Source organism: Peromyscus eremicus, chromosome 7, assembly GCF_949786415.1.
Source record: "Peromyscus eremicus chromosome 7, PerEre_H2_v1, whole genome shotgun sequence".
Taxonomy (NCBI): Eukaryota; Metazoa; Chordata; class Mammalia; order Rodentia; family Cricetidae; genus Peromyscus; species Peromyscus eremicus.
The window spans coordinates 40,166,413-40,182,758 of record NC_081422.1 but is presented as its reverse complement, the minus strand read 5'-3'; the positions used below and the strand labels follow the sequence as shown (position 1 = coordinate 40,182,758).

Genomic DNA, 16,346 nt, shown 5'->3' with positions numbered 1-16,346 from the left:
AGGATGAACAGACATTTAAGGCCACTGATGCAGCTCTTCGTTTTTGCTGAAGATGAATGACAAGGAGTAGGGCTTTGGGGGATCCAGGTGTGCTTCTAACAGGCAGCCTTGCATCAGCTAAGGAATATGGCGTGGTTCAGCATTATTAGCAAGTAGAATAGTCTGGGTTTTTTTTGTACAAACCCAATTCCTCCTCTTCTTCCTCTTCCTCTTCTCCCTCCTCCTCCTCTGCCTCTTCCTCCTTTTCTTCTTCCTTCTCTTCCTCCACCTTCTCTTCCTCCCCATTTCTTCTTCCTCTTTTTTATCCTCTTCCTCTCCATTTCTTCCTCTTCCTCCTCCTCCTCTTCTTCTCTTCTTCCTCCTGTCTTCTCATTTGTGACAGGGCCTCACATATCCCGGACTGGCCTCAAACTCTCTATGTAGTCAAGGATGATCTTAAACTTCTGGCTCCACTTCCTGAGACCTGGGATTCCAGCATGCACCATCACATCTGGTTTATGTGGTACTGCAGACTGAACTGGGACTCCACATAAGCTAGGCATGCTTGCTACCAACTGAGTTCCATTCCAGCCTGGCCTGTCTGAATTTCCAGACCCTGTGTGTCTTAGTAAGCGGCCAGCTCAGTTGCACAGGAATTTAACTGGATCCTGTTTAGCTTTCCATTGCCTCTCTCATTCTTCCTCAGCAGTCTTCCTTGGGCCCCAGGCCGCCCCCAGCAGCCTCTCAGGCTGATCCATCCTCTTCCATCACTGTCTGTGTCTCTCCAGAGAGAAGAGGGCAGTGCTACCATTCTAGCCAGGCTGCATCAAGACTCACCTGCCGGGACAGCCCAGTATCCACTGCTTACCTGCTTCAGTCCGGCTTCCTCACAGGCTGGATTCCTCTAATGGCAGCATCCTCAGGGCAGAACTGAACTCAGACTTTGAACGTGGTATCCCCGGTAGTGTGACTCAGTGGCCAAGGAAGCAGACTTTTAAGAGCTAAAGAGTCTGTTTAGCCTTGTTGTGACCTCTTCCTGATCTTCTAAACTTGGAAGTTTCCTAACCCCCGAGAGCCTGGCTTTCTTGTCCGTCAAAGGGAAATCCTGACACTGTGTCCTGAATCAGCAATGAGGCTAGGAGGCAGTGTAATGAACGCACTCTCCTTAGCTCCTGCCCCACACACCATAGGGCTCCATAATACATTCTCATGACAGTGTCCTCTTTGCAGCCCCTAGGAGGGTGGCTCCGTTTCCTAGCTATTCCGGGCTCTGAGGAGTTATTTGTGAGTGACTGTGTTCTGTCTGGAGCTAGGTCTGATTCATATTTGTTTCCCAGTGTTCAGAAAACAGAGGTGTGTGTGTGTGTGTGTGTGTGTGTGTGTGTGTGTGTGTGTGTGTGTGTCTGCTTAGTTAATTCCAGGCAGAGGTTCTAGGTTTGATTAGTGTGTCTGCAATTCTAGACATGACCTACAGATGGTGCACATAGCCATGGGAGGTGTCAGGTTCTGAGCTGGCACGGGGTCTTGGTTTTCACCACATTGTTAGTCAGTTCTCCTGGACATCCCACATATCCCAGGTAGTCTCAGGGGCCCAGGCTGCTTGGTGTGACCTACCAGCACACTGCATCCTCCTCCTCTATGCCACCTGTTGGTCCCTTCTCAGTCCTCTGTTATCTTCAGAAACAGTAGGTTTCAGACCCACCTTCCTTCCAGTTCCACAGCCCCGCCTCCCCTGGGGCTGGTCACAGTGCAGGAGCAGTACATGCTCTCATCTGAGGCTGGTCTCTGGCTCAAGACCTTTCCCTTCCTCTGCTGCTCTAAACCTTTGTGGCCACAGAGGGAGGTCACAGGAGCCTCCCAGGATGGACCTGTCACCAGAAATGCTGTTACTGTACACCCAGATCCTCCACAGGATGCTTGGCTTTCTCTCAGGTATCTGAGTTGCTGATCGCCTCCAAACCTGGCAAGGGGCTGTTGTCCTTCTGTGCTGAGTCGACTGGATATGTTCCCTTTCCCTGTCTTTGAGTCTTTTTGCCCTCTGACCTCCAGCGATCTCTCTCTTCTCTGTGGCCACACCTGGCCTCACCTTGCTCTGTGTCAGCCCAGAGCTTTTGGGTGCTGGCTGGATCCTCAATTAGTATGTGTATTCACTTGTACTTCTCGTGTAGCTGTGCACCAGTGGTTTCGGCAGCTACACTTCCCTGGCTGCTCTGGGTCTTCTGGAAGAGAATCCAGGGGACTCCCACTGCCCGCTCTAGGCTTCCCAGCACGCATTCCCTGATTGCCTCATGGCACGGGCTACACACACTTTCCATCTGCAGACAAGAAGCCTGGCTCAGAGGGGTTTAGGCACTTGCTCAAAGCCACGGAGCTGCTTGCCTCTTAGAACCCAGCACGGACCTGAGAACAAAAGGCATGCTCAGTGGATGCACCCTGGCTAACTGAAAGCCTTACAAACGCTTCCAGCGCAGAGTCAAAGCCCAGGCCTGGGACACAGGCCTCTCTGCCCTCCCCACTGGCCCTTGCCAGATGGGAAAAAAGCCACCACATAGAAACATAACCTTTATTGCACACGGCGCTGGGTCTTTTTTCATAGAAAAAGGTATTAACACATAAGCATCTGCAAATTGAAGCAACTCCTGGTTTTCTTGGAACAGTAAAATCGCATGCAGTGTCTCTGAGTTGGGATTTTGGTCTTTGTCAAAATCACCTAGTCGGGAGGGGGGTGAACAGGAGGGGAAAAAAATTGCTGTCTTTGTGCCTCTGACTCAAAAGAAGGTGAGAGAAATATATAGATATATAGATTGTCGCTGTGTCCCATTCTGCCTATATATGTATATATCTCTCCACACGTATTTCATGGGGTGGAGGATTTGACTTGTTTTGTGCCCTGGCTTCATGGAGAAGAAGAAAATAGTTTCATTTGTACAAAAGAGTCCTATGTACAAGTGTTCATGACTTGGGGGTTTCTTTTTTACGTCTTTTTTTAATTTTTTTATTATTTTTTTTTTGCCTGTGAGTTTAATATAAATAATTCGGGAAACAGCCGCGTTGGTGTGTGAGGGCTGGAGGTGCAGAGGTCCCAGGGTACAGCCCTTCTGATGTCAGCACACCTACACCAGGGTGTAGGATTTGGAGTAGGCTCCAGCCCCTTGTTTCTGAGAACGACCTACCCCTGGGGTGTTCATCTCAAGTAGCGAGTCCCTGGAGCCCCCCATTTTGGTGTGCGGGCCTCCGGCCCTTGGAGGTTCAGTGCTGGGGGCCGGAGGGGCAGCAGCACTAGGGGCAGCAGGAGGCTCACTGGGGGTAGGACCAGGTGCTGGGGGTGCCGTGCCAGCTGGAGGGGCCGGCATGGCCAGAGTCCTCTGAGGTAAGGTGGCCGTGGTGGTGGCAGCTGGGGCCCCTGGATGGGGGAGGGCCAAGGGCTTGCTGGCAGGGTCCAGAGTGAGGTGCCGGGACTGGGTGTGGTAGGCTCGAGTCAGGTTCCTCATGGAGGCCTCTCGGGGTGGGACCACAGGGCAGGGCTCCCGCCCATCTGCCTTTCGGAAGAAGTTCTCCGACTTGGAGTACACTGGCAGGTTGCAGTAGTCACCTGGAATCACAGAAGCCGTCTGAGTCAGAAGCCTGGGGACACATTCATCCAATCCCTGTCCACCCTCGCCAGATTAAGGGGATGACCACTGTGTAATGAGCCTCTCCCATGTGCCAGTCATGCATGTGATTTTTTTTTTTTAAATGCAAAGGACATAGTATCATTTGAATTACACAAATAGAAACTTAAGGTCAGAGAGCTTAAACGACTTGTTTAAACCACAGAAGCATGAAGAAGTTGAGCTAGAACATGGTTCTGAGAGGTTCTCAAGTCTTTGCTCTTGCATTCTTCTCAGGGAACTAGGGTAGGCTGGCAGGATGAGATCTGGATAGGCTTGTGATGCTGAGAGGCCGGGGCCAGAGCAGGGGATGTGGGCTGAGCACTCACTCTTGCTGGCTCGGTGAGGGATGGGCACAGCCACGTTCTTGCCCCGGTCAGCATCCTGGGGCTTGGGTGGAGAGGCCGTGAAGCGGCAGATGCCGGGCTCGGAGGGCGTGCTCATGGATGTCATGCTGTCGGCATTCTCGTTGGTGCCCGTGGTCATCTGGTCCGAGGAGCTGTCCGAGATGAAGCACTCTGTGATTTCAAACTTGGCGTTCTGCAGCTGCTCCTCCAGCTTGGCGTGCTCGTAGGCCCGGGCAAGCTCCTCATAGGTGGAGGAAGCGCTCTCCGTAGACACCATGCTGTTCCGTCCTTTGTCTGGAGACGTGGAGGGGGGGGTGGAGTTGAGAGGAGAGGAGTAGGTTATGGGGTGGGAATTGCACCATCCCTAATTCAAGCAGCCATTTGAAAGCCTGGCCATGAGGGCACCAGGCTAGAAGACGCTGTTTTCCCTGGGGGGAGTGGCAGTGGTGGCATAAGTGAGATCATTGACTAATAAAGAACAGAACCCTTTTCAGTCTTTAAAAAAAAAAAAACAACAAAACCAAGCCTTGTAATATCAGCTCTTTCTTTAACAAATGCCCAGTGCACCATTCTTTTCCTAATAATTCTTCAGGGAAATCAAAATCAAATCATTGACCAAGCAAAGTCCAGTGACGGACCCCCCCCCCCCCCCCACACACACAGGGAGTCAGTGGACAGCTGGGAAGGCAAGTGACGTGGATGTTAGACAAGGCTGGTTAGAAAGGAATCGGAGGAGAGAGAGTGGGCAGTGAGTGGGGGGCAGGGAAAGATGGGCGGGATGCAGGCAGGTCCCTAGGCGCACCTGTGTCTTGGGATAGACTGGCACTGTAGCTGTCACTCTCAGCGACAGTGACACCGTGCTGGGAACCCACATTGCGCCAGTCGGAGGTGAGGGTTCGGGCAGGGGTGGAGGCCTGGCCCTTGGTCAAGGTCCACTGGCTCGAGTACCGGTTCCGGGTGCTGTGGGCTGATTTCACGTTCTTCCTGGACACTGGGTCTACACAGAGGGAGGCAAGAAATAGCAGCCTCCACCTGAGGGCACTTAGGCTCTCAGCAAGGGAAGTGGCAGAAGCAGTCGCAGAGACTCACTGGGGAACACTGGCCATGCAGCTTTCCTGACATGTGCGGGAGCAGTGGGTGGCATCCTGACCCCCACCCCTCCCCAGCATTTCCTTCTACGCGGGAAAGGGTGGGATGCTCTGTTCTGTCGCCTTCTAACTGTCATCCCCTGTGTCCCCGATGTAGCCCTTCCTTGTGTCTGGAGTCACTGTGACAGAAAGCCCTTGGAGAGCATGAAGACCCAACCCTTGCCCCAAATTTCTAAGTAAGGAAACTGAGAGCCAGAGAGACAAGGTTAGCACTGCCCAAGGTCATTTATAACTAGGATGTCTGCAGTCAAGGCCTCCAGACTCTTAACTCCAGAGCTTTGTCTACTCTTCCACCCCATTCCACGGTATGCTCTCTCTTTCTCTAAAAATGTATGTGTGCGTATGTGTTCGTGTGTGTGCATGTATGTGTTCGTGTATAGAAGCCAGAGATTGATGTCTGTTGTCATCCACGTGCCTGGTCTTCTGAGATAGGATCCCTTGCTGAATCTGGAGCTTGCCAATTTGACTAGGTTGGCTGGGTAGTGAGCTCTAGGGATGTACTTGCTTCTGCATCCCCAGAGCTGGCACTACAGATGTGTATCTCTGTTCCTGCCTTTTTATGTGGGAGATGGGGATCCAAACCAAATCCTCAGGCTCTTGCAGAGGCACCTTACTGGCTAATCCAGCTCCCCAGCCTTCTTTTTCTTTCTTTCTTTTTAAAAATCCACTTTACCCCATGCTGAGTGACCCCCACACCCCTATCCCAACTCCCATAGGACCGCCGCTTCACGATGTATGCATACTGGTTCCTGGCCTGATGTCGGACATGTCGATGAGGGGTCCTGTGCTCTGGATGAGGGCTGGATGGTGCAAAGAGACACCAGTACAGAAGCTCTGTGGGTTGACAGCTTGGCTGAACTCAGCATCTGTTACAGGGATGGTGGCCTTGTCATCTCCTAGAGGGAGAAAGAAGTCACCTGAAGTCCTCCTAAAGTTTTTCTTTGTCTTTATGCAATGCTGAATGCCAGAGGGGCCAGCCACTCTCTCCATTGGAAGAAGAGGACAGTTGGCCCTTGAGAAGAGCTGTCATGAATTCCAGGGCTGCTGAGCGGGCGGGGCTGCAGCAAGAACCCTGGGCATGGCCATGGGGTTTGCAGTTGTGCTCCAGGGGTTGTGGCCTGGGGAAGCACACCTAGAACAGAGCACTCACCCAGCTGCTTGATGCCCTCCTTGTCCTCAATGAGCAGCTGCACCCTGGGGATGTCGATGTGAAGCCGTGGACCCTGGGGTGGCCCTTTCACAGGGGTGTCAAAGCTTCGATTGTTCTTGCTGTGGAATAAGAAAAGGTTGGGGTAAGGGACTTTTCAGACCAAAGGGACCTTAGATACCTCTTTGGGTGGCTCCAATATAGGGGAACAGGGGGCTGGGGCTGGGGTTCAGGGAGAGGGGAGCAAAGAGAAAGCAGCTAATTGACACCTACCTTATCAGCATTTCTGCCAAACTCTTTGCATCTGCAAAACAGTAGAGAGAGGTAGCTGGGTGAGAATGGAGTTTGGGCAGGAGGACCGAAGTGGGGACGCTGTCTAAAGTGGCAATGGTCTAAGGAGTGGAAGGAGCAAGACAAAGACCCACAAGACAGCAATGATAAGTTTTATTGTTCTCAGTTTGGTGTTGGCTTAGATCTGGCTCCCTTTTCTTCGATTTCCCCCCATCCAATAGAGAGCTCTTCCTAAAGGAGAGGAGGCATCTTCAGTGCTCTGTCTACTGAACCAGTGCTCTGTCTACTTCATGAACCAGCTGTAATTTAGGAAGATGCCATGGCATGCTGGAACAGACATTAGTAAAGGATCCTCAGCTGTCTATTGGGAAAAGGGGAGAGTGTTGGATGAGGCAGAGGTGGTCAGTGAGAAGGCCTAGATGACTTAACTCTCACACCAGCCAAAAGACTTCTTCCTCTAGGGCAGCGGTTCTCAACCTTCCTGATGCTGTGACCCTTTAATACAGTTCCTCATGCTGTGGTGATTGACCCCCAACCATAAAATTATTTCATTGCTACTTCATAACTGTAATTTTGCTACTGTTGTGAATTGTAATGTAAATATATGATATGCAGTCTATCCTATATGTGACCCCAAAAGGGGTTGTGATCCACAGGTTGAGGCCACTGCTCTAAGGCATGTGTGCCCCAGAGTCCATGAATTGATTTGAGAGTCCACGCTGTATCTCAAAGGGGTCTTGAATCTCTTAGGTGATGATACTGGAGGAAAGGGGAACCAAAGGGTCTAGCTAATGTATTGGAGCCCAGAAGCTGAAAAATGACCTGTCCAAGTGGAGATAGTGGTATGCCTACACCCAATCATCCATCTACCTAACTGTCCACCCAACCATTCACACAGCCACCAAAATATTCATCCATCTATCCATTCACCCACCCATCCATCCACTGATCCAACTATCAGTGTATCCAACTTTTTTTTTTTTTTTGAGGCACTCATGAATTCTAGGCTGTCCTCAAACTTGAACTCCCTTTGTAGTTGAGGATAATCTTAAATTTCTGATCCTCCTGCCCTAACCACCCAAGTGCTAGGTTTACTGGTATATACTATCATGCCAAGCTTATGTAGTGTGAGAATGAAACCCCAGAGTACATGCATGCTACAGAAGCACTCTTCCAACTGATCTATATCTCCCAACCCCCATCTAACTATTTAATCGTCTACCCAAACAGCACTCATTTCTGCAACAGTGCATTCAACAGCCAATCATCTTTCCATTTATACATGCAACTAGCCATACCACTATGTAACTACCCATTCAACCATTTATATAATTATCCTACCATCCAGGTATTTTTTTTTTTATCCAACTGTGTGGATGGCTGCATCATGTATCAAATTGTTACTTGTTATCCATCAAAATACCCATTCTGCCACCCACTGACCCAATCAACCATTTATGTATCCAAACCATCTATCTACCCATTCTTGTGTTTATACATCTTTCTATCTACCATACAGTCAATCATCCATTTAAACATTCAATCATTTATCCAATTATCTAAGCACTCATTTACATAGCTATTCACTGAACGATCTGTTCTTCCATCCCCTCTGGTCCCGAATACCATGGAGAGGTTAGTAATTCTGTGCTATTCTTGTCCTCTGGCTTCTCACTTTAAATAGTGAACTCTATAAGTATATGGCTTGCCCCTTCTTTACCTCTGCATCTCTACCCTTCAACAGTATCCACTTTGCATCACACTCAAATGTTTTTCAAGGGAGTGAGCAGACATATGAAGTAACCAGTAGGTGCTAGACAATGTACCAGGCCCTGGGACAATCAAGAAACATGAGTTTCATTTATGCCAGACTATGGTGTTAAGTATTGAAAGGAGACAATATTCAAAATATTTCACATTTGACACCGCATGGAAACTTCCTGGCCAGGAATTGAACAGAGTCCTAGAGAGATGTATTTGCCAATGATATGGAACTATTTGCATATGTTAATAACCAATATGGCTTTACCAGTGTGGACTTGTACAAATGTCAGCCCTTGTTGCTGTAGGCACAAAATCCTGGGGCCATAAAAGGAGAAAACTGTGAATGACTAAGGAGACTTAAGAAGGTTTGAGTGGCAGGTCTTCCTTTTAGGGGACACAGGCTCTGGTCTCTTGCCCAGGTTGTCCTGTGGCCCACTGAACGGTGGCAGTATGGATGGGAGTTACCACCCTCAAATCCCTGAAAGCTGGTAGAAAAACCCCTCACCTCGGAGCCGCTTCAGACGTTTCTCCTTCCTCTTCTTGCGTACAACGAAGAGCAATGCCGCCCCCAGTGTGGCCAGGATGACGGGGCAGCCGATGGTGAACAGCTTCTTCACGTCATCCCCTTCCCCTTGAGCAGACTTGATGGGTGGAATGGTACCTGAGAGGGGCAGAGAAGAGAATCAGGGGCTGCTATGAGCTGGCAGAGGCCCGCGTGTGAGAAAACCTACTGATGAATTCTGGTGTCCTTGGTCTTTGATCCCCCATCTCCCACTCCAGAGCTGTAGTCTCCTCTCTGCTTCCCTAAATTCTAGTCTTATCACGACAGCCATGAGCAGTTACTCAGCTTTTATGTTGTATTAATGACTTTCTGTTCTAGAATTTTTCTGGTTCTGTTCTAGAATTTTCCTGACCCTCTCTCAGGATTATTTCCCTGCCTGGCCAGGTTTAATGTGTAATCCTAGGGCATCCACAGGTGTTGAAGGGATTCCATCCCACATCTAGCTGGGCTTTGGAGGAACAAAGCAAGAAGAACAGTCAGGAGAAGTCATGGAGTGGGGGTGGATCCTGCGATCCCTTCTCCTGATGGGGATAACTCCTTCATCTCCCCAGGACACCTCCCTCTGTCCCTGTTACTGCCACCACTAGCAGCATTTGCTGTCCCTGGGTGCCCGCAGGAAGGTGATGACAGACTCCACCCATAAAACCCTCTGCAAAACTCTGATCCTTGATCCTTGCCTGTTTTCCAAGTTGCACTTAAGAGTCATCTCCCATGTGAAGACTTTCTTGTTGGGGCCTATCTCCTGAAGACTGTTTTTGTTCTGTTTCCTTAGTATGTAGGTGGACTTAATTTAGCTTGTGACAATTGGCCCCTAAGAGCTCAGCTTTCTTTTTTTCCAATGCAATGTGTGTGCGTGCATGCATGAGTGTGGTGTGTAAAGCATCCCGATGAGGTAGATACCAGTTAGGTGCTCACCAAATATTCATGCTCTTGCCTACATTTCCCAGACTTCCTTGCAGTTAGCTTAGGGTCACATGATTAGTTGGAACAACAGAGGGTGAAAAGGAGGTGATGATTTTTTTTCTTAGAGCAAAGCCCTGGGTTTGGTCCCTGACATACATGCACATGTGCACGCCCCTTCAAGACAGTTAAGAACTGATGTGCCTTTTTTCTTGGGGGAGGGGCCATGTTCAAGATGGTGTAGCTAAAAGGTGGTAGCCAACCAACTTTCAGGACTTTATCAGAACAAGAGAATCTTCACTGGGTGGAGCCACCAGGCTCTTGGTTACTTGTTACTACAGATCAGGCTGTCAATCTTGGCCAATACACTCTGCAAGCAGAGCCCTCAGAGGGCAGGGCCTCAGTTCTCTCTTGGCTTACCTCTCTCTCTCTCTCCATCTCCCTGAAGCAATGGGCAATAAAAACCGCGTCTTCAAAGACTTTGGTCTGCCTGTCAGGACTGGCCACCAGGAGATTTGCCCATTTACCCACCTGCTACCAATCTGCTGGCCTCTCTGCCTCGCTCCTTAGCCTTCTACCCTGGGTTTATCCCTGCCCATCTCTTTAGAAGCCTTGGTGCTGTGCCATCCCATCCTTTCCAACTCACTGCCATCGTAGTCCAGGGTGGCAAACTGGGCCGTCTCGTTGCCACAGCCAGCGCTGTTACAAGCCCTCATGCGGAGTTCATACCACGTGGCCTCTCGAAGTTCTGTCAGAAACACCTCTGTGGAGCTGTTGGCCCGGACGCCCTGCCAGGCCCAGGTCCCCTTGGGCCGGTACTCCAGGACAATGGCTGTGATAGGACAGCCCCCATTGTTCCAGCCCTGCAGGTTAAGCCGAGCGTGTGTGGAGTTGATGTGGGTGAAGAGGTGCTGGTCTTTGCTGAAGGAGGGTTCTGGGGGACCGGAAGGAGAAAGAGGGGTCAGAGAGCCCTAGAAAGAAGAGACCCTTCATCTATCTGGGAGGGCTTTTCCTGGGGGCAGCTGGGACTGCAGCAGGGGTACCCCCAGAGTGGAGCGGTGAGAGGAGGAAAGGCCCTAGAGTGGGGTCCTAGTAGTGAGGGTGAGAGGTGGGAGGAGGGAAGAGTGCCAACCTCTGACCCTCCAGGTAAGGAAGTAGGATATTTTAGTCAATCATCAATCAATTAATTAATTAATTTTGACAAAATCTTATGTAGCCCAGGCTGGCCTCTGACTATGTAGACAAAGATGACCTTGAATTTTCTGATTCTCTTGCTTCCACCTCCAAGTGCTGGGATTACAGTTTATGTGGTGCCTGGAACTGAACTAGGTGGTCCTGCATGCTAGCTACACCCGCCCCCCAAGTCCAGCTCAGTTTTTCCTGGTGATGCTCTAGTGATGGGAACAAGGCTGAGTGTCCTCCCTCTAGCCCCCTACACACTTGTCTCCTCTTTCTCCGTGATAGCCATCCTCTGCCCACTGCTTTGGGCTCGCCACCCCACCCACTTCCCTCCTGGGCCCTGCTCTTCATCGCCACCCCCCTACCCCCCCCCCCGCCCCCCCGACCCGGCCTCACCCCGCCCGTGGGTCTTGGCCTCGATGATCTCGCTGATGCGCCCAGAGCCCACACTGTTCTTGGCTGCCAGCTTCACCTTGTACCACGTGCCACACTTGAGACTGTCTAGCTTGAAGGAGCGCTCGCTGGAGCTGATGAACACATCCTTCCACTCCTCGCTGTTATCCACTGAGTACTGCAGCACAAAGCCTGCGGGAGGGGTCGGCTTGAGTGGGCAAAGCGGAGGAGGGCGGGGCAGCCGAAACCCAGCCTTGACTCCAGCAGAGGTCATATGCACATGCAAATGAGATGCAAAGCTGGAGGCCTCCTGTCCCGAGTGCTGGGTGAGTCTGGGTCTCTCCATAGCTCTGGCATTAGATTTAGAGAGCTGGGAGGGCCTAAGACACTAACTGTCCTATGAGGGGCAGGGAGTGTGGCCAGCAGTGTCCCCATTTGGGAAGAGCTTTCGGGAAGTACATGAAGAGGGTAGCCATTCCAGCTTTGATCTGGAAGTTCCAATCCCCATGGAGGCTTCTGTAACTGTCACACCTACAAGGCGGGGCTGAGAGAGAACCCTGAAGACCCGAGATCCAGATGGGCTGGCTCTCTTGGTTCCTGGACCCTGGACGCTGGAGGTAGACCCAGCAGAGTTCTCCAGAGAACACAGCCGGACTGCGCTACACCTTTCCCAGACCTTGTTACCTATCCCTTCACTTGTAAGTTACTCCACAAAATAAACCCCCCTTTTAACTACGTGGAGTGGCCTTAATAATTTCACCAATAAGTACACTCTTAGCCCCACCTCAGACGATAGAACCCTGAGCTGCATTCTAAAAGATCTCTGCTGAGTCACACATAATCTTGTTTGAGGGGCACTGATGCTGTGTTTGTCTGCCTTGAAAGACTGGGGAACCTAGGCCCCATGAGGAAAGCACTTTAGATGTGCTCCGTTCCCAGATGGAGGGGATGGGAGTACTCTCCATGCACCTGAGTACCTCCTGTTCTGAATCGCCCTCCAGATTTTTCCTGGGGATTATGGGACCAAGTATGAGAAATAGGTGAGGCCCTTCCCTTGCCCTGGGTCTCCAGAATTCCCTCTCCTCCTGACCCAGACCCCTCCTTACCTCTGATGGAGCTGCCCCCATTGTCCCCTGGAATCCAGGTCAGAGTGATGGAAGAGGCCGAGGTTTTGGAGACGGTGAGGCGGGGCTGGTCCGGGGGAACTGTGAGAAAAAGCTACCAGCTCTCATCGGCAAAGGTTAATCCCGTGGCAATGATGGAGGTCCAGAGGGTCATAACAGGAAGGCCCTGGCCCTTCCACATGCCTTCTCATCCCTCCCGCCTTGGTTCTCCCAAGGTCTGCCTCCCCAACACCCGGGGGTTGCCTTTCTTGGTCCTTCAGTCTCTTTAACAGGATGACATTCCTGTCCCTGTTGCCACTTAAACCACCTGCCTTGCCGAGTCTCACCTTGCACCAGAAGGTTGACGATGATGGTATCAAAGCCGCCAGTGTTGGTGGCTGTGCAGGTGTAGTAGCCCGAGTCCTCGGCCTTCACAGCGCGAAGCAGCAGTGTGCCGTTCGTGTGGATGAGCCGGTGTCCATCCAAGGACACGGGGATCGCTGAGTCTTCACTGCCAAACAAAGAGGTGGCATGGGTGTTGGCACACGCTCCCTAGTGCCGGGGCCCTCCCCTCAGTGTGGGGGCAAATAGAAGAGAGGCAGGAGGAGGCTATCAGGGGATCTTGGGTTTTTTGGGACCTTTGTTCAGCGCTTCCCAAGGATTTCCAGTGAGCCCCTGTCTCTTTACCCACCCAGGAAGGTTATTGACTGGGGGAGGGGCGGGGGGGGGGAAGGTAAACTCACATGAATAGTGTCATATGCCCTGTAGGACTGCCGTAGGGCAGAGATGACCAAACAGCTTTCCATTTCCCAGGAGCCATCGCACTCCTCCAGGGCCAATACCTGTCCTTGGTCCACTTCACAGCTGGGGCTGGGTCTCCCACTGAATTGCAAGGCAGCCGGACGTCCCTCATCCAGGGTGTTGTTACAGTGCCTCCGAATGAGATGATCTTCGCTGGGGCTACAGGAAGGAGAGCATAAGGACCACTGTGCTTTTCACCCCTCACATTTCCCTAGCCCCTTTCACAGGGCTCCCCACATTTATAATGCAAGTCAGGGGAGATTTTTGGATAAACTGGTGGAGGTGTTTCTGTGACAAAATGGGGCCAGTGTGCCAGGGCTCAGGAGAAGAGCTGACGGGACCCGGGGTCTGCTGGTTCTGGAGGAGATGGTGGGTGATGAAGCCTCCCAGGATTCCGGGCCATCTAGGTGGTGATGGTGTTCTCGAAGGGGCAAGGTATACAAGGAGAAGGGCAAGTTGGGTAGGAGAGGCTGTGTGTGCAGGTGTGTGTGAGTATGTACTTCTGAGAGTTTATCAAGTGTGGTGGAGGTGCAGTCGTGTTCAAGTGTTCTACCTCATGAGATAGCTGTGTATGTACAGGAATGTGTCGTATGTGATGTCCACAGGGATGGGGTCAGACTTGTGCCAAGGGTGGCTCAGGCCCTAGGACCTTGTCCTGGGAAGATGGCAGGCCCTAAGCTCCTTCCCTCCTGAAGAAGGTGAAATCTGGAGACAGGGTTGGTGGTACCCTGAGAAGGAGGAAGGGAAGTGAGGAGGCTGAAACAGCTGTGTGCAGGGAGCTCTGACTCAGAGCTCCACGGGACAGCACAACACATCTCAGCTGTCTTGGATGGCCAGGCCACACAGCTGGATAGAAGGCTGACAGAGGCTGATGGCTGCAGGTGTGAGCCCCTGGCTTACCACAGACCCTCAGTTGGATGCTTGCTGGTTCTGTCTCTGTGGCCAATGGGGGGCTTCTCCCATCCCAGGGAGTGGGGCTAGGTCAAGGCAGGCCAGTTCTGGGAGCCCAGCCTGGAAAGTCAGGTGAGCTTGGGGTTGGCTGGGGAGGGGATGGGGGCAGGAGGCAGGGCCCAGGAGGCCAGAGACTTGAAGATCTCTGGTGCTAGTTCCTCTGGGCCAAGGCAGAGAACAGCCCACACTTCCGCTGTGTGGCTGATCCTGGGTTTTGGGTTGGGGCCTCAAAGTTGTCATTCTTTTAAAAGTATGGGAGTGCCTACAGACCATCCCTCATGTCCAGATCAGGGATTGGTGAGGCCTGCCCTGGGAAGGTCTTGTTCTAGCCCAGAGCCTGCTGGTACATAGAAGAGCATTGTCAGAAAGAACCTTCTGCCTGCTGTTTCTGGTTGCAGCAGGAGGCTCTCTCTGGAGTCCCAAAGGCCCCGCAGAAGCATCAGTGTACCCCATACTCCAAGAAGCCCCTCTTCCAGGAGCTGAGTACTAAGACCAAGGTTCTGCTTTGGGTTGGGCCTGAAGGAGATTCTCTCAGGTCAGGGGAGAGTTTGCAACCTAGCCAAGGTGTTTCTGTGAGAGCGGGCCTGGTTGTAGCCTGTTGTATGACTTCTCCGGAGTCAGGGGGCAGCAGAGGCCTGTTCTTTTGGTGGATGCAGAAGGGAGACCTGTAGCCAGCTCTTCACAGCCACAGTCACAGGTAGCAGGGAGGGGACACAGCCCCTGTTTGGGAAGAACCAGAATTCTGCAAACGAGCTTCTGGAAGTTTCTCCCTGGCCCCTGCCCCAGGCCCAGGCTTCTCACCCTTGCCAGCAGGCTCGATGGTGACCTTCTCGCTGCTGTTCCCCCTGCCTGCAGAGGTGACCGCAGCCCACCCACAGCAGGTACTGCTGTCCCCGGTTCAGGTGGGCGATCCTGTAGAAGAGCTGTTCAGGGACTCGTCTCGTACTCGCTGGGAGCCTGTGGGGCGGAGGCGAAGCCACACTATGAAACAGAAGCCAGGCCTTGGCCTCCAGCCTGCCATTGTCCTCAGCGCCTCGGGCTGGAGCCAGGACTCTGTCCAGCGTGCTCTTTCCCAGCCTGAGAATGGGCAGTGGACAGCATCTGTGCTGGGTTCAGCCCCGGGAGCTGATGGTGGCCAGTCCCGCAGTATTTCTGGGTCAACCTCGGTTTACCTGCCTGAGTTCTATAGGCCGTAGCGGCTGTGGCTGCTGGCCAACAGGTGTGGGTGTTTTGAGTGAACGAGGGGCAGTCAGAGAAAGGAGAACGAGGGACTCAGGGTCCCAGGAAAAACCACGTGCAAAGAGAGCTTCTGTGGAGAAGCCGAACGACTGACTGCCTCTGCCTTGTTATGGCTGCAGTCAGCCCCGCAGCCTGTCCCCTGCTCAGCCGCCTCCCAGCTCTGCCACCTAATTACACTCTCTCCCTCCCAGGAAGGGGTAGAGAGGCAGCAGGGAGAGTTTTTCTGGGCAGCACTTTATTAACGATTATTAGTGGTATAGATCACCATATATATTTGTAGGTTACATAAATCTATAACATTTTTTTTTAACCAAATGACAGTTTTGACAAGTTGCCAACAAAACAATATCAGATCCCAGTGGTTTTACCAGTTGCTTTGATGAAAAGATTATGTTGCCTTGGAAACCAGAGGCTCAGATATTGAAATGAATTTGAGAAGGCGCTTTTGATAAGCGCTAGTTTGTAGACCTCCTGGCAGCCTCTTCCCTGGCGTCGGCCGGATGGGGCTGACTTTCATTTTATTTTATGTTTTTGGCCAGCCGCAGGGAATGGGGGAGAGGATGGCACTCAGAGCCCCTCTGAGATCAGGGCGCAAGTCCAAGGAGGGGGAACAGTCCCCGGAACAGATGGGGGCCCCGAGGCAGAGGGAGCTGGTAATTAGTTATCTCTGCAGTCGTGAGATCTTGCACACAGGCTCTCTTGCACATGGCTGTGCAGATGCACACGTGTCCGAGAGATGGATGTCACCGAGGACATTCTCCATGGCCAGTGGGAGAGCGGAGGGGTTCCGATGACTTGTGACAGGAGAAAAGGAACCTCCTTTTTGGGACTCAGATCCTCTGAAGGGAAATGTTGGGAGAAGGTTTGTGTCACCCTCGTGATGTGTACAGAA

The 16,346-nt window shown here is 51.9% G+C and overlaps 1 protein-coding gene across 1 annotated transcript in view; it reads right to left on the bottom strand.

Moving 5' to 3' along the window:
- Window positions 1-2,528: 2,528 nt before the first annotated feature.
- Dscaml1 (DS cell adhesion molecule like 1) overlaps window positions 2,529-16,346 on the bottom strand; it is a 316,656-nt gene continuing 302,838 nt past the window's right edge. Inside the window, 15 exon segments of the mRNA XM_059267747.1 lie at window positions 2,529-3,571; window positions 3,959-4,270; window positions 4,779-4,973; window positions 5,868-6,020; window positions 6,275-6,393; window positions 6,545-6,575; window positions 8,832-8,987; window positions 10,435-10,722; window positions 11,364-11,552; window positions 12,467-12,565; window positions 12,811-12,974; window positions 13,306-13,423; window positions 15,017-15,083; window positions 15,085-15,147; window positions 15,149-15,172. Of these exon segments, the coding sequence (XP_059123730.1) occupies window positions 3,093-3,571; window positions 3,959-4,270; window positions 4,779-4,973; window positions 5,868-6,020; window positions 6,275-6,393; window positions 6,545-6,575; window positions 8,832-8,987; window positions 10,435-10,722; window positions 11,364-11,552; window positions 12,467-12,565; window positions 12,811-12,974; window positions 13,306-13,423; window positions 15,017-15,083; window positions 15,085-15,147; window positions 15,149-15,172 (2,457 nt within the window). The 3' untranslated portion in view covers window positions 2,529-3,092.